This window comes from Oncorhynchus mykiss, chromosome 9 (assembly GCF_013265735.2).
Source record: "Oncorhynchus mykiss isolate Arlee chromosome 9, USDA_OmykA_1.1, whole genome shotgun sequence".
Classification (NCBI taxonomy): domain Eukaryota; kingdom Metazoa; phylum Chordata; class Actinopteri; order Salmoniformes; family Salmonidae; genus Oncorhynchus; species Oncorhynchus mykiss.
The window spans coordinates 26,581,668-26,608,138 of NC_048573.1; the positions used below are offsets into that span (position 1 = coordinate 26,581,668).

General features: G+C 44.8%; 1 protein-coding gene across 6 annotated transcripts in view; it reads right to left on the minus strand.

Annotated features, from left to right (window-relative positions):
* Positions 1 to 26,471, minus strand: part of LOC110531840 (neurexin-2) — a 1,034,463-nt gene that overhangs the window by 715,678 nt on the left and 292,314 nt on the right. For all 6 annotated transcript variants that reach the window (XM_036987703.1, XM_036987707.1, XM_036987704.1 and 3 more), the window contains exon 5: positions 8,152 to 8,169. In XM_036987703.1, coding sequence (XP_036843598.1) covers positions 8,152 to 8,169 — 18 coding nt within the window. The remainder of the gene's footprint in view (positions 1 to 8,151; positions 8,170 to 26,471) is intronic.

Consider the following 26,471-nt stretch of genomic DNA (forward strand, 5'->3'; position numbering starts at 1 on the left):
TACTACTGTTGTGTCGTCTTTAAACTTGATGATCGAGTTGGAGGCGTGCATGGCCACACAGTCATGGGTGAACAGGGAGTACAGGAGGGGGCTGAGCACACATCCTTGTGAGGCCCTAGTGTTGAGGATCAGCAAAGTGGAGATGTTGTTTCCTACCTACACCATCTGGGGGTGGCCCGTCGGGAAATTCAGGACCCAATCGCACAGGGCGGGGTTGAGACCCAGGGCCTCAAGCTTAAAGATAAGCTTGGAGGGTACTATGGTGTTGAATACTGAGCTGTAGTCAATGAACACCATTTTTACATAGGCATTCCTCTTGTCCAGATGGGATAGGGCAGTGTGCAGTGTGATGACGATTGCATCGTCTGTGGACCTATTGGGGCGGTATGCAAATTGCAGTGGGTTTAGGGTGACATGTAAGGTGGAGGTAATATGATCCTTGACTAGTCTCTCAAAGCTCTTCATGATCACAGAAGCGATTGCTATGCGACGATAGTCATTGCGGTCAGAGGCTGAGGAGTTGCCATACCAGGCAGTGACGCAACCCATCAGGATGCTCTCGATGGTGCAGCTGTAAAACCTTTTGAGGATCTGAGGACCCATGCCAAATATTTTCAGTCTCCTGAGGGGAATAGCTTTTGTAGTGAGTGCCCTCTTCACGACTGTTTTGGTGTGCTTGGACCAGTTCAATTACCTTTGCCTTCTTGGGTACAGGAACAATGGTGGTCATCTTGAAGCATGTGGGGACAGCAGAATGGGATAGGGAGAGATTGAATATGTCTGTACATCAGCCAGCTGGTCTGTGCATGCTCTGGGGACACGACTCGGGATGCCATCTGGGCCGGCAGCCTTGCGAGGGTTAACACGTTTAAATGTCTTACCCATGTCATCCACGGAGAAGGAAAGGCCCACAGTCCTTGGTAAAGGGCCACGTCGGTGGTACTGTATTATCCTCAAAGCGGGCAAAGAAGCTGTTTAGGTTGTCTGGAAACAAGACATCGGTGTCTTTGACGTGACTGATTTTCTTTGTGTAGTCCGTGATTGCCTGTAGACCCAGCCACATACGTCTCATGTCTGAGCCTTTGAATTGCGACTCCACTTTGTCCCTATACTGACATTTAGCTTGTTTGATTGCCTTGCGGAGGGAATAACTACACTGGTTATATTCGGCCATATTCCCAGTCATCTTTCCATGGTTAAATGCAGTGGTTCAGGCTTTCAGTTTTGCGCGAATGCCACAATCTATCCACAGTTTCTGGTTAGGGTAGGTTTTAATAGTCACAGTGGGTACAACATCTTCTATGCACTTGCTTATAAACTCACTCACCGAATCAGCATATACATCTATATTATTCTCTGAGGCTACCGGGAACATGTCCCAGTCCGCGTGATCAAAACAATCTTGAAGCGTGGATTCCGATTGGTCAGACCAGCTTTGAATGGTCCTTGTCACGGGTACATCCTGTGTGTGTTTCTGCCTATGGAGGGGAGAAGTAAAACGGAGTCGTGGTCAGATTTCCCAAACGGAGAGTGGGGGAGGGCCTTGTATTCATCACGGAATTTAGAGTAGCAGTGATCCAGTGTTTTGCCAGCCCGGGTACTTCAATCAATATGCTGAACAGAATTTAGGTAGCCTTGTCCTCAAATTTGATATATATATATATATTATCTCCTGGGAGATAATACAACAGCATTTGATTGTGAGGAATTCTAGGTCAGGTGAACAGAAGGACTTGAGTTGTTGTATGGCGTTACAATTACACCATGAATCGTTAATCATAAAACATACACCCCCGCCCTCCTTCTTCCCGAAGAGATGTTTATTCCTGTCGGCGCGATGTACAAAGAATCCCGGTGGCTGTATCGAGTGTGACAGCATGTCCCCAGAGAGCCATGTTTCCGTGAAACAGAGTATATTACAATCTCTGATGTCTCTCTGGAAAGCAACCCTAGCTCTAATTTCGTCTACCTTGTAATCTAGAGACTGGACATTAGCGAGTTAAATACTCGGAAGCGGTGTGCACGCCTCTGAAGTTTGACCAGAAGGCAGCTCTTCTGCAGTGACATTGTTTTGGGTCACCCTCTGGAATCAGTTCGAATGCCTTGGGTGTTTCGAACAAAGGATCCGCTTCGGGAAAGTCGTAATCCTGGTTGTAGTGCTGGTAAATTGACGTCCCTCTGATATCCAATTCTTCCCGGCTGTATGTAATAACACTTAAGATTTTCTGGGCTAACAATGTAAGAAATAATACAGAAAAAACAAAATACTGCATAGTTTCCTAAGGACTAGAAGCCGAGGTGTCCCTTTCTGTCGGCGCCATCTTGCTATCTAAATAGGTATCTCCCACGACGTGGGCTAAGAAATGAATTGCCATTAATTAGAAGGTTGTTTATCTTCCACAGTGGATCAAATAAATGTCAAGTCATGTATCACTAGATTTGATTTATTACAAGATTGAGGGTGTACTGTGCAATTTACATAAGTTCTGGAATGGATGCCTTATATGGAATACTGAACAACAAAAGGAATCTGTTGTGAAAACATGCCCACGTCATTTAGGCAATTCCTACCTGCTGGGCTGGTCAGACCTGGCCCTGGGGGTCTGCCGTACTGTTGGTTGTCACTTTGGCTTTGGCCTAACACACCAGAAACCAATGTTTCCCTACGATCCTAAAGCTGAGTAGGGTGTGTTGGGTTGGGAAGCTGCAGGGCTGTGGGCCTCTAGGGGCAGGACGGTATAACCCAACTACATGTATATCGTGTTCAAGTTAAAAGCGCTCTACAGTACTACTAGGCCTATGAGATGAATATGTAGGAGGATGTACTGTTTCTGTTTCCAGATGTACTGTTTCCAGTGGTGAAAGAAGGCGGTACGGGCTGTTACTGCGTCCTGTCAAAATAAATAGTGGGGGTACGCTCAACCGGTCAAACGTGAGCCTATCACAATTAAAGCATGCCTAAAAAAGTATACAATATTAAACAATTATTTAATAATACTGCCTGTCAGCCGCATGAACGATTTTCTAATTCACTTGAAACCGGTTGGTACGCACTCCGAAATTGCATTGTGGTTTGAGGAGAACACTTACATTTTGTCAAGGCGGAGATGAGTGGCCGGTGGTGGTGAGTGGACGAGACCGAAGCGCGAGTGGAAAACAGTGGATGAATCAATTCAGGTTACAAGCGTAGGCCTAATGACAAATCACAGAATGTCATTCAATACACGCAGGTGTTTTGTAACAGATCTCTTTTCATTCATCAAAATGTGAGGAACAGTGAGTGCACTGTTGTGGTTTTGATGCTGAAATGATTTTGTGAGTGGACGAATGTGTGGGGGTAGCCTACAGGAGCGCCTCTGTTAAGTGATAGTTTGACAATCAGATAAAAAATATTGTGACTGGTTGTGTTTATGCAACATTAAAAGGCATAGGCGGTGACCATAAGGCCAGGGGAAGCTTTCCCTAAAGTAAATTGAATTAAATTGCCAAAATGATGTAGCCTAATTAGCTTACTCCTGTCTATGCAGGAGTAAATAAAATCATTCAAAATAGGCTATTACACCAGAGAGGATGATTTGGCCACAAAGGATCATTATCATCTTTTTTAAAAAGCTTATTTTAAAATCGCATAGCCTACAGTCGGAAGGGTCTGCAATTTGGGCAGCGCACGCTGAAGATACCAAATAGATTATTATTAACTTAATTGAGCGAACAGTGGCCTATCTTACTGGCACCAACAGAGAACATCAGCTAGTGATTGTGCATATTCACTGTCTTTATCATTGAGTCGAGGCCAGTTTTGTTGGTTTTGGACAATCATTTCCTCCTCCAGGTTAGACGGACGTCATAATTGTATTTGTGTCTCTTTTCGTAGGCCAATTATATGAATCAGAAAACATATTTTTATTGATCTGTTTGTCAGTGTCAGCAGAGTAGGCTACCCTGTCATTTTTTTAGTATAGAAAATAAATCTACTTTCACCCCTGACTGTTTCTGTATGTACAGTTGAAGCCGGAAGTTTACATACACTTAGGTTGGAGTTAATAAAACTTGTTTTTCAACCACACCACACATTTCTTGTGGAGTGGTTTCTTATGGAGTGGTCTCCTAAAGTCAGTTAGGACATCTACTTTGTGCATGACACAAGCAATTTTTTCCAACAATTGTTTACAGACAGATTATTTCACAATTCCAGTGGGTCAGAAGTGTACATACACTAAGTTGCCTGTGCCTTTAAACAGCTTGGAACATTCCAGAAAATTATGTCATGGCTTTAGAAGCTTCTGATAGGCTAATTGACATCATTTGAGTCAATTGGAGGTGTACCTGAGGATTTTTATTTTTTTATTTTTTTTATTTTTTGATTTCACCTTTATTTATCCAGGTAGGCTAGTTGAGAACAAGTTCTCATTTGCAACTGCGACCTGGCCAAGATAAGGCATAGCAGTGTGAACAGACAACACAGAGTTACACATGGAGTAAACAATTAACAAGTCAATAACACAGTAGAAAAAAGGGGAGTCTATATATACATTGTGTGCAAAAGGCATGAGAAGGTAGGCAAATAATTACAATTATGCAGATTAACACTGGAGTGATAAATGATCAGATGGTTATGTACAGGTAGAGATATTGGTGTGCAAAAGAGCAGAAAAATAAATAAATAAAAACAGTATGGGGATGAGGTAGGTGAAAATGGGTGGGCTATTTACCAATAGACTATGTACAGCTGCAGCGATCGGTTAGCTGCTCAGATAGCAGATGTTTGAAGTTGGTGAGGGAGATAAAAGTCTCCAACTTCAGCGATTTTTGCAATTCGTTCCAGTCACAGGCAGCAGAGAACTGGAACGAAAGGCGGCCAAATGAGGTGTTGGCTTTAGGGATGATCAGTGAGATACACCTGCTGGAGCGCGGGCTACGGATGGGTGTTGCCATCGTAACCAGTGAACTGAGATAAGGCGGAGCTTTACCTAGCATGGACTTGTAGATGACCTGGAGCCAGTGGGTCTGGCGACGAATATGTAGCGAGGGCCAGCCGACTAGAGCATACAAGTCGCAGTGGTGGGTGGTATAAGGTGCTTTAGTGACAAAACGGATGGCACTGTGATAAACTGCATCCAGTTTGCTGAGTAGAGTGTTGGAAGCAATTTTGTAGATGACATCGCCGAAGTCGAGGATCGGTAGGATAGTCAGTTTTACTAGGGTAAGTTTGGCGGCGTGAGTGAAGGAGGCTTTGTTGCGGAATAGAAAGCCGACTCTTGATTTGATTTTCGATTGGAGATGTTTGATATGGGTCTGGAAGGAGAGTTTAGAGTCTAGCCAGACACCTAGGTACTTATAGATGTCCACATATTCAAGGTCGGAACCATCCAGGGTGGTGATGCTGGTCAGGCGTGCGGGTGCAGGCAGCGAACGGTTGAAAAGCATGCATTTGGTTTTACTAGCGTTTAAGAGCAGTTGGAGGCCACGGAAGGAGTGCTGTATGGCATTGAAGCTCGTTTGGAGGTTAGATAGCACAGTGTCCAAGGACGGGCCGGAAGTATATAGAATGGTGTCGTCTGCGTAGAGGTGGATCAGGGAATCGCCCGCAGCATGAGAAACATCATTGATATATACAGAGAAAAGAGTCGGCCCGAGAATTGAACCCTGTGGCACCCCCATAGAGACTGCCAGAGGACCGGCAGGATGTATTCCAATGTATTCAAACTCAGTGCCTCTTTGTTTGACATCATGGGAAAATCAAAATAAATCAGCCAAGACCTCCACAAAAATTGTAGACCTCCACAAGTCTGGTTCATCCTTGGGAGCAATTTCCAAATGCCTGAAGGTACCACGTTCATCTGTACAAACAATAGTACGCAAGTATAAACACCATGGGACCACACAGCCGTCATACCGCTCAGGAAGGAGATGCATTCTGTCTCCTAAAGTGGAACGTACTTTGGTGCGAAACTCAATCCCAGAACAACAGCAAAGGACCCTGTGAAGATGCTGGAGGAAACAAGTACAAAAGTATCTATATCCACAGTAAAACGAGTCCTATATTGACATAACCTGAAAGGCTGCTCAGAGAGGAAGAAGCTACTGCTCCAAAACAGCCAGAAAAAAGACAGACTACGGTTTGCAATTGCACATGGGGACAAAGATCGTACTTTTTGTAGAAATGTCCTCTGGTCTGATGAAACAAAAATAGAACTGTTTGGCCATAATGACCATCGTTATGTTTGGAGGAAAAGGGAGGCGGCTTGCAAGCTGAAGAACACCACCCCAACCGTGAAGCACGGGGGTGGCAGTATCATGTTGTGGGGGTGCTTTGCTGCAGGAGGGACTGGTGCACTTCACAAAATAGATGGCATCATGAGGTAGGAAAGTTGTGTGGATATATTGAAGCAACATCTCAAGACATTAGTCATGAAGTTAAAGCTTGGTCGCAAACGGGTCTTCCAAATGGACAGTGAACCCAAGCATACTTCCAAAGTTGTGGCAAAATGGCTTAAGGACAACAAAGTCAGAAAGCATGTGCGAGCAAGGAGGCCTACAAACCTGACTCAGTTACACCAGCTCTGTCAGGAGGAATGGGCCAAAATTCACTAGACTAGTGGGGGTCGGACGTGGAGGTGGATCGGGCTGGTTGGGCGGTCTGAAATTTGACATAGAGGATGTCTTACTAAGTAAAATCAAAAGTTGTCTTTGTACTTCATTTGTTAATTTTCAGGCTATTATGTAACACCATATTGATTATTGAATTATCATAAATCTAGTCTTATCAATCACTAGCCCTGAGCGGTTATTGTTGTCAATTGCTGTGCCCCAACCAGCCATGATTGATTGGGATTGCTCACAATCCACTGAGAGCTGCCATGTGAGGCGAGTGAGCTCCTCTCAGCGACATCAAGGCAGAAATCCCACAGCCTCACAACACCAAATTAATGGTAATTGCACTCCCCTTAAAGTTGTCTTTCACCGCTGTGAGAAAAGTTCAAGTGGCAAATTAATCTCAATCCGACTGGTTTGAAGTGGCACATTAGGATTTTGGATACCCAAGTGGAGTGTTGATTATGATTATTATAATTTTGGAATGTTTGTGTGAAAGCGGGCATGACGGCCACATGTAGCCATACAGGTAAATATCCCTGTCTTTTGCAATTTAAATTGCCAAAAATGTAGTGTCCAATCAAATGATGACCCAACATGTTTTTTTTATGATTATGCAGCTCTGTTCTAGAGTGTGTTAAAGGGTGTGCTGCTAATTGGTATGTCCTATTATCCTGAATTGGAGGGGTGTGTTGGGTCACACCACCTCTGTCCAGCAGAGTGGAAATGGATTCCCCGAGTTAACATTTTATGCTAGAATATATATCATGTTAAATGATAATACTTATGCATAATAATGTTTCTGCTTAAAATGTTTTAATGTATACTATCTCTGTAGACTCTCTTCCTCAGATATGTGGAACTGGCTATTCCTTTTATATTATGCGCACCAACCTTATGGCTTCAGTTAAACCTCCGAGTTGTGCCTGTTCTGCTGTGTAGACCAGTTGAGGCTGGTGGGAGGAGCTACAGGAGGACGGGCTCGTTGTCGTGGCTGGAATGGAACGCATCACATATATGGAAACCACATGTTTGACTCTGTTCCATTTTTTTCCATTCTGGGCCATTACAATGAGCCTGTCCTCCTATAACTCCTCCCACTAGCCGCCACTTATGTAGACCTCAGATAAAACACGTATCTATGTTTGAGTCATTAGAACAATTTTACTTGAATCCATTTACACACTTTTAAGTACTCTTTTATGCACTATGGTTTTTGACTTCCCTTAGTAAACAACTTTAGGTTTGGGAAAATAAAACTGTTCATATTTGCACCATTGTCTGACATTCAGCCACAGACATAAAACATCAGTACATGTGTCAGAGAAAGAGCAGTGCTTGACTTGGGCAGGATCTCACTGGAGCTGAATACCAGCACTTTTTTCTACTGCTTGAACTCCCGCACCTCTTGTAGAATATTAGCTCAAAAGTATTGTGGAGCTCCTGCACCTAAATATAAACAGTCCCTGCACCCAAAAATGAGTACTGGCATCCATTTCAGTCCAAGTCAAGCACCGAGCAAGAGAGAAGGTGAAGAGAGATAGATAGTCCACTTACCGCCCTGCGATGAGTCACCTGTGGGTAGACCAAAAGAGAGAAGAGAGAGAGAAAATATATTTTAGTTCACAGCTCGAATCAAGACTTCAGTGGAACAACCCCGTTCATCCCCAACCTGACACTAATACAAAGACGGATGACATACTGAAAGAGGGAGAGAGAGAGGTGAAGACAGCAATTAATAAGAGCAATCGGCACACTTATATCCACAGAACAACACACGATATAAACCTGCTAGCTGTTGACATGTGTCTGTGTAAAGAGCTCGGGGAAGTTTCAGTGTCATGGTCTTCCTTGTAGAGAACAGACAAGTCAACATCTTTCAACTTCCCATTTTCAAATGCACCTTTAAAACTTTTTCTGTGGATCTGGAAAGACGCACACGCTAATTTTAAATAGATTGGCGAGGGCGTTTTTACATGTCAGTCCATCCTGAGAAAAAGCTGCTTTGCATTTGTTGTCTCTATTGCTCCTCCCATTGCTTGTGAATTTTGGCCGGCTATCACACTCCGAATCTGGCCACTATTCCCAATCACTATGTCCTCATCTGTCAATGACATTGCATAAAACGTAGACAGCCCTGAAATACCGGACGCCATAAGCAAATCATATTGGAGTCCGCCCAAGCGAAGGAGAGCGAGAGAACGAGAGAGAGAAAGAGAGAGAGAGAGAGAGTAGGGAGTGACTGCATTAAGTTTATTCCAGGTTCTGAGAGAGCTCATCTGGGGTTTGGTGGACGGAACTAGAGCAGACTGGAAGACCTAGTCCAGTGAGCGATGGAAATAAGAATGAGAGAGTGAGAGATGGAGGAATCACTATTCAACCATGCAGACAGCTCGATATCAATATCTGTGGGGCTCCGATGCTAGTACCACTGTCTCCTCTCGGCTCTCAGCTCCATACATGGGAACCCAGCCCAGCCGTACACTCCCTGGACCTGCTCTATATCTAACAAACAGACAATTTTTTTTAGTAAAACATGGAAACTTGCTACTGTAGCATACACAGATCTGCAGATGTTATCGCAGGTGCAGTGAAATGCTTGTAGTTTTTAGCGCCAACAGTGCAGTAATACCTAGCAATAAAAAAACAATACAAACATAATCCAGAATTATTGCATTTTTTTTATACATAGGATGAGCCATGACTAGCCATACAGTACATGCATATGAAGAGGGTGAAACAGCATGTAAACATTGTTAAAGTGACCCGTGTCAATGTCTAGAGCAGGGTTTCCCAAACTCCATCCTGGGGCCCCCCCTGGATGCACATTTTGTTGTTTGCCTTGGCACTACAGAGCTGAGTCAAATAGCCAACTCATCATCTAGCTGATTATTTTATTCAGCTCTGTAGCGCTAGGGCAAAGACTATGTCTGGAAGAGTACATGGTGGTAGCCGGGCTAGAACAGTGATTAAAGTTCAGGGCGGGTAGCTGAGTGGAGGCGGACTAGTGGTGGCTATTTAACAGTCTGATGGCCTTGACATGGAAGCTGTTTCTCAGTCTCTCAGCTGTTTCTCAGTCTCAATCTCTCTTCATCGGAAATATTGATCTGCTGCCGTAGTCAAATTCACAATCAGCAGTTGTTAAGTGGTTGGTAGGTTTGTGTGTGAGCGTGTGTGCCTGTGTATGTTTGTGTGTGTGTGTGTGCGCAGAAGGGTATAGAACATACTCCAGGTCCACTGTGTCCATGAAGAAAGAGCAGCCATATTTGCCCTTTTTCTAAGGGTTTTCGGTCTCTCTCCAAACCTCACGCATGGATGCTCACACACACACACACAAACACACACACACACACACAAACAGGCCAGAACAGATCGAAAACCAAGCTCTTGGTCCTACTGTGTTTTTGCCAGTCCTTGGTATAGGGTCCAGGGCCCATGCAGAGCCTTGAGTGTGTTCAACGGATCGGACTCAGGAAAGAATGTGATCCATCAATAGCCTTGGTCTCTGAGGTCTTGTTCAGGGATATTGACAGTGAAGGCAGCTCATCCGCATGGTATTCAGTATGTTATGGTAATAGAAAAGAAAGAACAAAATGTTCTGTCACACAGAACAGACACGCACCGAACACACGAAAGCAAACACACTCAGGGAGAGAAGGAGATATGGATTGAGAGAGTAGAGAGAGAGAGTAGAGAGAGCGAGAGAGAAAGTCAAAGACCGTCATAGAGAAAGAAGAAAATGTACAAAGAAAGAAAGAACAAACGAACTAACTATCAAAAATAAAGAAAAGAGACCGAAAATCAAATACACTCACACTGCTATACCCTGTTCAAAGTCCCAGGCTATACCAGACAAAACAAACACATAAAGACATACACACACAGCAAAGCGCCCACGCAATATCACCACATGGCAGCCGCTGCAATCTTTATAGGCCTACAGTGGGATATAGTGCGGGGCTAACTGTGCACTTTATTGGTCGTGTATCACACAAGGAGGTCTGCTGGGAGCAGGGCAAAGCTCGTAATGTCTCCGGTGACCCCTGCAGCACAGTAAATAACCACTGCTAGCTACTTTAGATGCTAGAGGCTAACACTGGGGAGAGAGGCTCATAGTGGGGAGAGAGAGTCTACTGATCACCAGCATACAAATACAAATAGTAAATAACCAGAATTAGCGACTTTGGTGGCTAGAGGTTAACACTAGGGAGAGAAAGTCTGGTGGAAGCTAAAACTAGTGAACAGTAGCCCTTACCAAAATATTTTTTTTGCTGCAAACTTCCCGCAAGTTTGTGGCAAATTTGCTGCAAACTAAATAGTGTGCCACAAAATGTAACCAGAAGTTTGCACTAGTGGTGAATATGCGGCAAACATTTGGCAACAATAGTATTTATTGCCACTAGTGGCAAACAGTTCGCCAGAAGTCATTTTTGGTGAACACAACACAGTAACCGTTGACAACCATGCCAAGGGGGAGAAGAAAAATCAGTTGCAAATGGAAACCAAACAATCTAGCTACCTACCAATGTTGTCCGGTGAGTGTCTAACTTATTATTTAAACATATTATATAAACATTAAAATTAGCTAATTGATGCCTGGTTAGCAACGTAATGTTTTATTGGATAGAGTGAAACATTTTTTCTGCTATATCAGTTTCAGCCTGTCAGCGCCACTGAATGGCTAGCTAGCTTGCTAACATTTACTATCATATTTTTTCACATTTAATCTGAAAGCTAGCTAACTAACTAATGACCTGCTAAATATTTTTAAAAACGTATTTTTAGGTGAAGACATTGCTGTCTTTTTCATGTCAATATTCTAGCGGCACTGTTCAGTAGCATGTTAGTTAGCAACAATATGAGGTGACTTGACGTCAAAGCAAAACTTAACTTCTGCACATGGATACCCTTCCCATACCCGTGGTGTTGGAAGAGGCTGCATTGGGAAGAGGCTGCATCAACACCCTGGAAAGATGTTTGCGGTGCACTCACTGATGACACTTCTTTTGAGTGATACATGAGTGTATCGTCTTCAAGCGTGATCAGGTAAGCAAATGCATGTATTATTCTCATGAAATGTAGCCAATTCATTAATTCATTCTTTGTCACAATTATATATTTCATTGCTTTAAACTATTAGAGAGCTCCTGTAGTTATATCTCTTTCTTTTTGTTGTTGTTGAAACAATCCGTTACCAGGCAAAAAGAAAGATTGATGCCCTCAATCAAACTGAGGCCAGAGAAATATGTGTGCACAAGGTCAAAATGTATTGAGATGCAAGTTAACAATAATTCATTTGAGTTGTTTTTCTTTCACCCAAGCCTTAAACACCAGAGTGTAAAAAGAATAGACAACTAGTAGACAACTTGCTCTTGATGATGACGTCCTCACTCTAGATTGAAGATCATCATTCGTCGATTAGTGTGAATCAGTTGTGTTGAGGCTTGACTGGAAAACATATACTGTGTACAGTGGCTCTCTATGTACAGTTGGCCACACATTTAAAGGTACATTTAGTGGGCCTTAGTCCCAGTTTATGCTAGCTACATTGTTTGATTATATAGCCCCCCCCCCCCCCCCCCCCCCCGCCCAGCCTCAATTTGATGGGGCATAGACTCTACAAGGTGTCGAAAGTGTTCCACAGGGATGCTGGCCCAAGTTGACTCCAATGCTTCCCACAGTTGTGTGGATGTCCTGGAACATTCTTGATACACACGGCAAACTATTGAGCATGAAAAACCCAGCAGCGTTGCAGTTCTTGACACAAACCGGTCAAAGGCATTTAAATATTTGTCTTACCCATTCACCCTCTGAATGGCACACATGCACAATCCATGTCTCAAATCTCACAAGGCTTAAAATGAATTGTTTAATCTGTCTCCTGCCCTTCATCTACACTGATTGAAGTGGATTTAACAAGTGACATCAATAAGGGATCATAGCTTTCACCTGAATTCACCTGGTCAGTCAGATTTGTAACAGTTAACACCGCTTTTCCAAAGTCAAACCTGCGGAAACATTAGCTGATGAGTCTACCTTTTAAGATGTCAAAATAAAAAAACGTTTTCAGTAATTGTTTTCAGGATCTTGATGTTGTTTTTGTTTTATGTTTTCGGATTGTTTCAGCGCACACATTGTTTCAACAAGCTTTTGACATAGGACGTCCACATGGCCGCTATCTCTAAAGTCTCCTCAAAAAGGCAATAGTTCTGAAGTTGATTTTGTTGATTTAATTATTTAAAATATTGTTCATTCTCTATTCTAACTTCTATTGGTTGAAAAATCATTGCTTAGCTCATGTAAATGCTGCATTTTGGCCATTTAAACATCCTAAGGTTAATTCACATCCCCATAGTGTTTACATCAGTGGCGGCTGGTGGGTGAGGCTATAGGAGGAACGTATCAAACACATCAAACATATGGGAACGGCGTTTGACTCCGTTCCATCTATACCATGCCAGCCATTACAATGACCCTGTCGTCCTGTAACTCCTCCTACCAGCCTTCGCTGGGTCCCATTTTTTTTCATATAAATGTTGTAGCTACATAAAAACAAACAATTTATCTGGAAAATATTCTGTCTTTGCTCTTATCTTCATTAGCATGCTGAGGATTTTAAGGTTAATATTGTGACGCAATGTTTTCATTGTGAGAGAGATAAGACATTTATATTGGATTTATTTTTTATCTGTTCAAGACACTGTCTATTCATGTTACATGTTTATTTAGTGTATTTAGTATCATCAGTTTAGTTTTATTTGTGAGTAGAAAGTTCCTTTAAAGTTATATTTGACTTGGTTTAAGTAGATAAGACACTATCCGTTTTTCAGGGGAAACGGAAGTTAAGTTGAAAATACTGTATCTCTGAAAAACGGGAAAAAAATACACGGAGAGTGTACACAAACTAACAAAGAAAACAGATCAAATTTGCATATTAGTAATGAGTTTGCAGCAAATTTGCAGAGAATAGTAGAATGCTCACCACAAGGTTCCCATAATTTCAGAAGTTTACAAGTCGCCGCAAATTTGCCGCAACAGATTGCTGCAACAGATTGCCACAAAAGTAATTAGCATGTGAAAATATGAGCTTGTCATAAATTTGCTGTTTGCAACCATTTGCAAGAAGCCTATTTTTTTCGGTAAGGGACACTAAATCGGGTGAAGTATATAACCACAGTTAGCGACTTTAGGGACTAGAGGCTAACACTGAGAAATGAGAGTCTAGGGATCACTATCAACAACTGCTGCTAGCAACTTTAGCGACTAGAGGCTAACACTGGGGCGACAAAATCTACTAGCATAGTAAACAACCGTGGCTAGCAACTTTAGCGGCCAGTAGCTAACACTGGGGAAAGAGAGGGAAGTTGACCCTTGTCCTAATTTAGTTTAACATAATTGTTTTATTTGGGTTAAGATTTGGGTAGTATAAGCTGATCCAAGAACAGTGTCTACGGGCCACTTCTTAGCTGGTCGTCTTAGCTACGCTAAGCCAGCTTTTAGCTAGTAAGAATCGGCTAGTTTCTCACAGGCGAAATACATGGAGTTAGCCTAGTGAGCTGTAGCAGTACTGTAGCTAGTAGAGCTAGTCATTGCTGAACCCAACCGCTATCACTCACACAATCCCCCCCACCACACACACGGCGCTTCCGCCCCAGGCTGACATCCTACTATACATCATTTCACCCTACAATGTATGTAAGCTGTGGTGAGACAACAGTTCCATCTGAAGCAAAGTGAGTGGAGTTGAACTTTCATCCCCTCGCTGACCCTTCCTTTCACCGGCTCTGTTTCTCCACTGAGGAGACCCAGCCTCCTGTCAATTTACTTTTCATCCTTTTCTCTTGCTCCATCTATCTTTAAGCTCTGCTTAGCTGTCGAACTCTCTCATGGAAAAATGAGTGGAGAGGAGAGGAAAGGGAGTGCTGGGAACTAACAAGACAAACACGCATGAATGGGTGGGGATAAGCACATACGAGCACAGTTAGGGTAAAGAGACGTGCACACCTAGGTACAGACAGACAGACAGACAGACAGACAGACAGAGACAGACAGACAGACAGACAGACAGACAGACAGACAGACAGACAGACAGACAGACAGACAGACAGACAGATACACACACACACCTAGTTACACACAGACAGGCAGACCGACAGACAGAAAGAGACGGACACCTAGAGGCAGGCAGACAGACAGACAGACAGACAGACAGACAGACAGACAGACAGACACCTACAGTGCCTTGCGAAAGTATTCCGCCCCCTTGAACTTTGCGACCTTTTGCCACATTTCAGGCTTCAAACATAAAGATATAAAACTGTATTTTTTTGTGAAGAATCAACAACAAGTGGGACACAATCATGAAGTGGAACGACATTTATTGGATATTTCAAACTTTTTTAACAAATCAAAAACTGAAAAATTGGGCGTGCAAAATTATTCAGCCCCCTTAAGTTAATACTTTGTAGCGCCACCTTTTGCTGCGATTACAGCTGTAAGTCGCTTGGGGTATGTCTCTATCAGTTTTGCACATCGAGAGACTGAATTTTTTTCCCATTCCTCCTTGCAAAACAGCTCGAGCTCAGTGAGGTTGGATGGAGAGCATTTGTGAACAGCAGTTTTCAGTTCTTTCCACAGATTCTCGATTGGATTCAGGTCTGGACTTTGACTTGGCCATTCTAACACCTGGATATGTTTATTTTTGAACCATTCCATTGTAGATTTTGCTTTATGTTTTGAATCATTGCAGACTCCATCAGGTTTTCTTCCAGAATGGTCCTGTATTTGGCTCCATCCATCTTCCCATCAATTTTAACCATATTCCCCATCCCTGCTGAAGAAAACCAGGCCCAAACCATGATGCTGCCACCACCATGTTTGACAGTGGGGATGATGTGTTCAGGGTGATGCGCTGTGTTGCTTTTACGCCAAACATAACGTTTTGCATTGTTGCCAAAATTTCCATTTTGGTTTCATCTGACCAGAGCACCTTCTTCCACATGTTTGGTGTGTCTCCCAGGTGGCTTGTGGCAAACTTTAAACAACACCTTTTATGGATATCTTTAAGAAATGGCTTTCTTCTTGCCACTCTTCCATAAAGGCCAGATTTGTGCAATATACGACTGATGGTTGTCCTATGGACAGAGTCTCCCACCTCAGCTGTAGATCTCTGCAGTTCATCCAGAGTGATCATGGGCCTCTTGGCTGCATCTCTGATCAGTCTTCTCCTTGTATGAGCTGAAAGTTTAGAGGGACGGCCAGGTCTTGGTAGATTTGCAGTGGTCTGATACTCCTTCCATTTCAATATTATCGCTTGCACAGTGCTCCTTGGGATGTTTAAAGCTTGGGAAATATTTTTGTATCCAAATCCGGCTTTAAACTTCTTCACAACAGTATCTCGGACCTGCCTGGTGTGTTCCTTGTTCTTCATGATGCTCTCTGCACTTTTAACGGACCTCTGAGACTATCACAGTGCAGGTGCATTTATACGGAGACTTGATTACACACAGGTGGATTGTATTTATCATCATTAGTCATTTAGGTCAACATTGGATCATTCAGAGATCCTCACTGAACTTCTGGAGAGAGTTTGCTGCACTGAATGTTACGGTGCGTGAATGAGGACCCAAAAGCGACTTAACGTAAACAGAGCTTCTTTAATAACAAAACAAACGTAGGCTCAGATGGACCGGCAGATTCCGACAGGACAGGACAAGGTTGCAGCAAACATGACGATAGTCTGGTTCAGGCATGAACAACACAAACAAGAATCCGACAAAGACAGAAACAAAAACAGAGAGAGATATAGAGGACTAATCAGAGGGAAAAAGGGAACAGGTGGGAAAAGGGGTGACGAGGTAGTTAGGAGGAGACAAGGAACAGCTGGGGGAAAGAGGGGGAGAAAAGGTAACCTAATAACGACCAGCAGAGGGAGACAGGGTGAAGGGAAAGGACAGAAACAAGACACAACATGACAGTACCCCCCCACTCACCGAGCGCCTCCTGGCGCACTCGAGGAGGAAACCTGGCGGCAACGGAGGAAATCCTCGATCAGCGCACGGTCCAGCACGTCCCGAGAGGGAACCCAACTCCTCTCCTCAGGACCGTACCCCTCGCAATCTACTAGGTACTGATGACCACGGCCCCGAGGACGCATGTCCAAAATCCTACGGACCCTGTAGATGGGTGCGCCCTCGACAAGGATGGGGGGGGGGGGGGGGAAGACGAGCGGGGGCGCGAAGAACGGGCTTGATACAGGAGACATGGAAGACCGGGTGGACGCGACGAAGATATCGCGGAAGAAGAAGTCGAACTGCGACAGGATTAATGATCTGAGAAATACGGAACGGACCAATGAACCGCGGGGTCAACTTGCGAGAAGCGGTCTTAAGGGAAAGGTTCTGAGTGGAGAGCCAAACTCTCTGACCGCGACAATATCTAGGACTCTTAGTTCTACGCTTATTAGCAGCCCTCACAGTCTGCGCCCTATAACGGCAAAGTGCAGACCTGACCCTCTTCCAGGTGCGCTCGCAACGTTGGACAAAAGCCTGAGCGGAGGGAACGCTGGACTCGGCGAACTGAGATGAGAACAGCGGAGGCTGGTACCCGAGGCTACTCTGAAAAGGAGATAGCCCGGTCGCAGACGAAGGAAGCGAGTTGTGGGCGTATTCTGCCCAGGGGAGCTGTTCTGACCAAGACGCAGGGTTGCGAAAAGAAAGACTGCGTAAGATGCGACCAATAGTCTGATTGGCCCGTTCTGCTTGACCGTTAGACTGGGGGTGAAAGCCGGAAGAGAGACTGACGGAAGCCCCAATCAAACGGCAAAACTCCCTCCAAAATTGAGACGTGAATTGCGGACCTCTGTCCGAAACGACGTCTGACGGAAGGCCATGAATTCTGAAAACATTCTCGATGATGATTTGTGCCGTCTCTTTAGCAGAAGGAAGCTTAGCAAGGGGAATAAAATGAGCCGCCTTAGAGAACCTGTCGACAACCGTAAGAATAACAGTCTTCCCCGCTGACGAAGGCAGTCCGGTGACAAAATCTAAGGCGATGTGAGACCACGGTCGAGAGGGAATGGGAAGCGGCCTGAGACGGCCGGCAGGAGGGGAGTTACCGGACTTAGTCTGCGCGCAGACCGAACAAGCAGCCACGAAGCGACGCGTGTCATGCTCCCGGGTGGGCCACCAAAAACGCTGGCGAATGGAAGCAAGCGTACCCCGAATGCCAGGGTGGCCGGCTAACTTGGCAGAGTGAGCCCACTGAAGAACGGCCAGACGAGTAGGAACGGGAACGAAAAGAAGGTTCCTAGGACAAGCGCGCGGCGACGGAGTTTGAGTGAGTGCTTGCTTTTTCTGCCTCTCAATTCCCCAGACAGTCAACCCGACAACACGCCCCTCAGGGAGAATCCCCTCGGGGTCAGTGGAGGCTACTGAAGAACTGAAGAGACGAGATAAAGCATCAGGCTTGGTGTTCTTAGAGCCCGGACGATAAGAAATCACGAACTCGAAACGAGCGAAAAACAGCGCCCAGCGCGCCTGACGCGCATTAAGTCGTTTGGCAGAACGGATGTACTCAAGGTTCCTATGGACAGTCCAAACGACAAAAGGAACGGTCGCCCCCTCCAACCACTGTCGCCATTCGCCTAGGGCTAAGCGGATGGCGAGCAGTTCGCGGTTTCCCACATCATAGTTACGTTCCGACTGCGACAGGCGATGAGAAAAATACGCGCAAGGGTGGACCTTGTCGTCAGAGAGGGAGCGCTGAGAAAGAATGGCTCCCACGCCCACCTCTGACGCGTCAACCTCGACAACGAACTGTCTAGTGACGTCAGGTGTAACAAGGATAGGTGCGGATGTAAAACGATTCTTGAGGAGATCAAAAGCTCCCTGGGCGGAAACGGACCACTTAAAGCACGTCTTGACAGAAGTAAGGGCTGTGAGAGGGGCTGCCACCTGACCGAAATTACGGATGAAACGACGATAGAAGTTCGCGAAGCCGAGAAAGCGCTGCAGCTCAACGCGTGACCTAGGGACGGGCCAATCAATGACAGCTTGGACCTTAGCGGGATCCATCTTAATGCCTTCAGCGGAAATAACAGAACCGAGAAATGTGACGGAGGAGGCATGAAAAGAGCACTTCTCAGCCTTCACAAAAAGACAATTCTCTAAAAGGCGCTGGAGGACACGTCGAACGTGCTGAACATGAATCTGGAGTGACGGTGAAAAAATCAGGATATCGTCAAGGTAAACGAAAACAAAGATGTTCAGCATGTCTCTCAGGACATCATTGACTAATGCCTGAAAGACAGCTGGAGCGTTAGCGAGGCCGAAAGGAAGAACCCGGTATTCAAAGTGCCCTAACGGAGTGTTAAACGCCGTCTTCCACTCGTCCCCCTCCCTGATGCGCACGAGATGGTAAGCGTTACCAAGGTCCAACTTAGTGAAAAACCTGGCTCCCTGCAGGATCTCGAAGGCTGAAGACATAAGAGGAAGCGGATAACGATTCTTCACTGTTATGTCATTCAGCCCTCGATAATCTATGCAGGGGCGCAGGGACCCGTCCTTCTTCTTAACAAAAAAAAACCCCGCTCCGGCGGGAGAGGAGGAGGGGACTATGGTACCGGCGGCAAGAGCTACAGACAAATAATCTTCGAGAGCCTTACGTTCGGGAGCCGACAGAGAGTATAGTCTACCCCGGGGGGGAGTGGTTCCCGGAAGGAGATCAATACTACAATCATACGACCGGTGTGGAGGAAGAGAGGTGGCCCTGGACCGACTGAACACCGTGCGCAGATCGTGATATTCCTCCGGCACCCCTGTCAAATCACCAGGCTCCTCCTGTGAAGAAGAGACAGAGGAAACAGGAGGGATAGCAGACATTAAACATTTCACATGACAAGAGACGTTCCAGGAGAGGATAGAATTACTAGACCAATTAATGGAAGGATTATGACAAACTAGCCAGGGATGGCCCAAAACAACAGGTGTAAAAGGTGAACGAAAAATTAAAAAAGAAATGGTTTCGCTATGATTACCAGAAACAGTGAGGGTTAAAGGTAGCGTCTCACGCTGAATCCTGGGGAGAGGACTACCATCCAGGGCGAACAAGGCCGTGGACTCCCTTAACTGTCTGAGAGGAATGTCATGTTCCCGAGCCCAGGTCTCGTCCATAAAACAGCCCTCCGCCCCAGAGTCTATTAAGGCACTGCAGGAAGCTGACGAACCGGTCCAGCGTAGATGGACCGACAAGGTAGTGCAGGATCTTGAAGGAGAGACAGGAGTAGTAGCGCTCACCAGTAGCCCTCCGCTTACTGATGAGCTCTGGCTTTTACTGGACATGAAGTGACAAAATGACCAGCAGAACCGCAATAGAGACAGAGGCGGTTGGTGATTCTCCGTTCCCTCTCCTTAGTCGAGATGCGGATACCTCCCAGCTGCATAGGCTCAGCACCCGAGCCGGCAGAGGAAGATGGTAGTGATGCGGAGAGGGGGGCAACGGAGAACGCAAGCTCCTTTCCACGAGCTCGGTGACGAAGATCAACCCGTCGCTCAATGCGAATAGCGAGTTCAATCAAGGAATCCACGCTGGAAGGAACCTCCCGGGAGAGAATCTCATCCTTTACCTCTGCGCGGAGACCCTCCAGAAAACGAGCGAGCAAAGCCGGCTCGTTCCAGCCACTGGAGGCAGCAAGAGTGCGAAACTCAATAGAGTAGTCTGTTATGGATCGATTACCTTGACATAGGGAGGACAGGACCCTGGAAGCCTCCTCCCCAAAAACAGATCGATCAAAAACCCGTATCATCTCCTCCTTAAAGTCCTGATACTGGTTAGTACACTCAGCCCTTGCCTCCCAGATTGCCGTGCCCCACTCACGAGCCCGTCCAATAAGGAGAGATATGACGTAGGCGACACGAGCAGTGCTCCTGGAGTAAGTGTTGGGCTGGAGAGAAAACACAATATCACACTGGGTGAGGAACGAGCGGCATTCAGTGGGCTCCCCAGAGTAACACGGCGGGTTATTGATTCTGGGCTCCGGAGATTCGAAAGCCCTGGAAGTGGCCGGTGGATCGAGGAGGAGATGGTGAACCTGTTCTGTGAGGTTGGAGACTTGGGTGGCCAGGGTCTTAACGGCATGTCGAGCAGCAGACAATTCCTGCTCGTGTCTGCCTAGCATCGCTCCCTGGATCTCGACGGCTGAGTGGAGAGGATCCGAAGTCGCTGGGTCCATTCTTGGTCGGATTCTTCTGTTACGGTGCGTGAATGAGGACCCAAAAGCGACTTAACGTAAACAGAGCTTCTTTAATAACAAAACAAACGTAGGCTCAGATGGACCGGCAGATTCCGACAGGACAGGACAAGGTTGCAGCAAACATGACGATAGTCTGGTTCAGGCATGAACAACACAAACAAGAATCCGACAAAGACAGAAACAAAAACAGAGAGAGATATAGAGGACTAATCAGAGGGAAAAAGGGAACAGGTGGGAAAAGGGGTGACGAGGTAGTTAGGAGGAGACAAGGAACAGCTGGGGGAAAGAGGGGGAGAAAAGGTAACCTAATAACGACCAGCAGAGGGAGACAGGGTGAAGGGAAAGGACAGAAACAAGACACAACATGACACTGAAAGTAAAGGGGCTGAATAATTTTGCACGCCCAATTTTTCAGTTTTTGATTTGTTAAAAAAGTTTGAAATATCCAATAAATGTCGTTCCACTTCATGATTGTGTCCCACTTGTTGTTGATTCTTCACAAAAAAATACAGTTTTATATCTTTATGTTTGAAGCCTGAAATGAGGCAAAAGGTCGCAAAGTTCAAGGGGGCCGAATACTTTCGCAAGGCACTGTAGGTGTACACATATTTTACATATACACAGACTTGTAAAGTTGAAAGTGGACATGGAATCGAAAGAGAGAGAAAACGAGAATATAGGCACTGAATAAGAGAGAAAGAAATTGAAATGTCATCTGTTTTCTCAAGGTCGGTGGGAAAACTGTGAGTTAGAGCAGCTGACAATACGATAATACACATTAGGGTTGGGCGGAATCCAGTTTTTCATACCGTCATACCATTTCTGTACCATACCGGGTTATACAGTATTACCCAAAATGCAACACAAAGAAGACCTTCCAACACTGACAGGAAAGAAGACCTTCAAACCCAACAGATATCGCAAATTCGATTCAGTAATGACACATTAGGGTTGGGCAGTATCCAGTAGTCATTTAGCAGATGTTCTTATCCAGAGCAACTTACAGGAACAATTAGGGTTTAGCGCCTTGCTCAAGAGCACGTCAACACATTTTTCATCTAGTCGGCTCGGGAATTTGAACAAGCACCCTTTGAGTTAGCGGCCCAGCCCTGCATCAGAGAGAACCTTGAGCTTGATCTGTGTGTGTGCACAGAACACCACCATTTAATTATACAATGAACTCTCATTTCAATTGAGAATGGGAAGGAGGTTTAGCCATGGAGTCATCCTCAATGGATAATAAAAAATGCACAAGGAATTTAATTGGGAATCTTCTGCTATTTAATGTCAAATGGATTACCAATAATGGACATCGTTTGCCACAGTGAGAAGTCCACGGCATTATTCCGTGTAGAATCATCGTCCTGTGTTGTGACAGGATTGGTTTTCAGAAGAAGATAAATAAATCCAGCCATCCCCAACATGCCTAGAAATTTCTCTCTCAAAGTGTTATATTCAATAAACCTTAATCAATTACAGGACATTCAATTAGTTTGTTAATGAAATGCTATACCCATTTCATTTCTACTTTATTCCATCATTGTGAGTCACTTAGATGGCTGAATTGAGTTGTCTGTTCGTGAAGCTGTATTTCAAAGTCCAGACTACGCTTATTGACTAATTAATTTACGGAGGATTGCATTACATGGTCTCTACAGTAGCTTTAAAGCACTAGTGTATGTGCATACAGTAAAATGAGCACAATCTCATAGTTTTTCCAGTGATGAGAGATTGTCAGTTCACATTAAATGTTATACTTTAGCTTCATATCACAGAAAGACATGTCTTTGATGTTTGATGCATTGTGGGATATTGTGTGATTGGCATGTCATCAGCTTCCTCTCAAAGCCGTTGTAAAGGATGAAAGCCAATCCCAGCAAAGCATAGTCTTCAGAGGAAGGAAAATAAACATCCACTGAGAGAAGCTGCCAATCAGGCTTTAGAGGAAACCAGTGCAGGTGTGACACCGGGTCATGTTCTAATCAGATTGGCTGCCAATAACCAAATTGTTTATGCGACGATGGTTGTCGCAGCAGCGTTCAGAAGTGGACCATGGATCTACGGAACATGGATCTATCTGTGGGGAAAAGACAAGTTCATGTCATTCAATGTGTCAGGTAATTTCATCTGTGTGTAATCTCTCGTTTGGTCACTAAATAACTTTTCAGCGGTATGTCTCTACCTCCGTTTCAAATAGTGCTTGACAATGTCTTGTGTGTGGATGTGCGATTGTGTGTGTGTACGTAAGAGAGAGTGCGTGTATCAAGTTCAATTTCATATTCAGGAGGATTATATTCAGAATGAACTATGAATGTCGTACCTTAGTAAAAACTCACTGGCCAAATCCAAATGCCTTCGAATATGCCTGAGCATATGTTTTATTTTTCACTGATAAACATTGAGACATGTTAACTACTCATTTAAACTTGGTGTCAAACAATGAACCTGGAGAGCCTCAACCTGAGATTAATTATTAAAATCTAGCAAATTCCAGCCAAAACATTGTACATCAAGGTGAAAAGCATTTAAATGTACTTGAGGTGTTTTGAGTTATTGAGGAGAACTGGTGGAAAAATTCTCATGGTCATGTTGAACAGGTCAGGGTCAAAAGCAAGACCAAATCTACACTATTTAGAGAAGATACGGGGGGGGGGGGGGGGGGAGACTGTCTGTCTCTGCTGCTCTATCTTTCTCTTACTTCATCTCTCTCCTTGCTGTCTTTGTATCTGTATCACTCCTTTCCCTCATTCCATTTGTAAGCCTGTCGCTCTGTAGCAGTCCCCTCCCTCTGTTCTTCTGCAGCTCTGTTTGGTAACTGTCTCTTTGATAGCTGAGGAACTGACGACCATAGGCCCTGCAGGCAGCCAAGCAGCGCTGAGACCCAGGCAGAGCTAACAAAACACAGGACATACAGTACAGTACATCACTCGGCTAACCACTAACCGCTAACGGGGAATGACTGCTTCACTCTGAATATAGTCTATTAAATGGGACTCAGGGAGGGAGGAAATTAACCTGGGGTATGGCCTCCTGTGAGGAGTAGCCAAAGAGACGAAAAAAAGGCCTCATCTGTGCCATTATGGCATCGGTGACAGCGTCATTAAGGCTATCTCAATTTTAAAGTAGTACGTTTTCTTCACGATTGGCTGACCCCTCCTGATGTTCCGGTTGGACTTGACTCCAACAGGGTCACCAGGAAGATCAGCCAATGAAGTTGGAAGTCCCACCCAGTTGACTACATTAAAATGGGGGTAGCCCTCAATGGCGCTGCCCATGCTAAAATAGCCTTTAGTCACTAGAGGCCTCTATCATTCTCTATAGGAGTAGAGCTGTAGAGAGGGAAATGGAATTTGAGACGAGGGGGAATTCTGGGTGTGATTGCTATGCGTGTGGTGAGGTGATATGCGTTTTTGTGGAGAAAACTAAGAAGGGTTGAGTTGGGTATCTAAGGGACAAAGAAATACGGTATAGAAAACCGTATGAGTAATTTAATTATGGCCAGTTATTAAACACTACATTTAATCTTCTAAACAGTTGTGTTTTCCCCAGTAATCGGAATGTCAATTTATCTCAATCCCATTTTTACCCCTTTCCTTGTCCACCACACAGGATTTTAGATTCTAATGACTCTAGACCATGATTGAAGACCCAAACACAGCTTTTTCAAAACCCCCAGTCATACCACCCACAGAGGGGAGGAATACTCATGAAAAAGTCATGCAAACAATGTCCAATAATCCTCTAATACACATCATGTATCCTTCACTAATGAACCGAGCTCTCCCCTTATAGCGCGATTTGGAGAGAGGAGCAGGTCAATCACTGTTGGGTACCGCTTACAACACTCGCCTGGAGGGGAGGGACCGAGGGAGTCAGTCAATATCTGAGCATGGGGAATACTAATGGAAGGGCAACATCTTGTCCGTCAATTTGATGTTGCCTTTTTTCCTCAGGTTGGACTCTCTCTCTCTCTCTCTCTCTGTGGAGTTTTGCCTCAATTTGTGTTGTACTAATGAAGCTTGACGAACACAGGGAAACATGACAGGCCTATCCTGCTACTGATAATTCTGGGTTAGCTCTAGCTTGCTGATGGACTGAGGGAGAGAGCTACTGTAGAATAGTGGTGGGATTACGACTCGTATTAGGACTCTGTAATTGACAAGCTGTGTACAATATTGATGGGGCGTAATTATTTAGTTTCTTTGGAATGACCGAGAGAGTTGTAAATGTTTGATGGTGCTTAAGTCGAAAGAGGATGAGAGAACGTATTTTATTGGAACTGTCAATAAGAGCACCACCGGCACCACAGGTACTGATGCACTTACTGGAATTGTTGGAACCGTTGTGTACACTTTCTTACACTATTTTAGCTCCCGGTTAGGAGAATGTCTGGCTGCGTCCAACATTGTACCCTATTTCCTATGGGTTCTGGTCAGAAGTAGTACACGATATAGTGAACAACTAGGTACCCTTGAAAAGTTATGATCCATCTGCCCTGTCTCTGTCGTGATAAGATCACGCATCACATCCTAAATTAGTGAACTACTAAGTACAAAGCAGCTGTTCAGTTAGGTGAAGCTGAACTAGTGATTGACAGTAACACACCTCAAAGGCATGTCACAATCCATATCTTGCTTTGGGAATGAGGGAAAATATTGAGAGAATGAGGCGACGTCAAAGTCAACCTCCTTCCTCCCCCCTAGCCCAAAACTGATATAGTGGCTATGTAAGAATGTAACTGTTATATTTGATTCCACACCCTTGTGCCTTGTGAGGATTCGCCGGCGAGTGAGTAAATTGTCAGTACCATCAGTTCTACTGGCCAACGTGCAATCACTGGAAAACAAACTTGATGATCTGCGGTCGAGACTATCCTACCAAAGGGAAATTAAAAACGAACATCTTATGTTTCACCAAAACGTGGCTGAACAATGACACGGATAATATAGAGCTGGCTGGGTTTTCCGTGCATTGGCAGGACAGAGCAGCTACGGCTGGTAAGACGAGAGGTGGGGGTGTGTGTCTATTTGTTAATATCTGCTGGTGCACAAAAGTCTAATATTAAAGAAGTCTTGAGGTATTGCTCGCGTTTTATTATGTATTTAACTAGGCAAGTCAGTTAAGAACAAATTCTGATTTACAATGACGGCCTACCCCGGCCAAACCCTAACCCAGACGACACTGGGCCAATTGTGCACCGCCCTATGGGACTCCCGACGCAGTGCCTTAGGCAGCTGTGCCACTCGGGAGTACCTCATGATAAGTTGTAGACCACACTATCTACCTAGAGTGTTCTCATCAATATTATTCATAGCCGTCTATTTAACACCACAAACCTATGCTGGCAGTAAGACCTCAACGAGTTGTATAAGGCCATAAGCAAACAAGAAAATGCTCATCCAGAAGCGGCACTCCTAGTGGCTGGGGACATTAATACAGGTAAACTTAAATCTGTTTTACCTAATTTTTTCCAGCATGTCAAATGTGCAACCAGAGGAAAAAAATATAGACCACCTTTACACCACACACAGAGATGCATACAAAGCTCTCCCTTGCCCTCCATTTGGCAAATCTGACTATAGTCCTATCCTGCCGATTCCTACTTACAAGCAAAATCTAAAGCAGG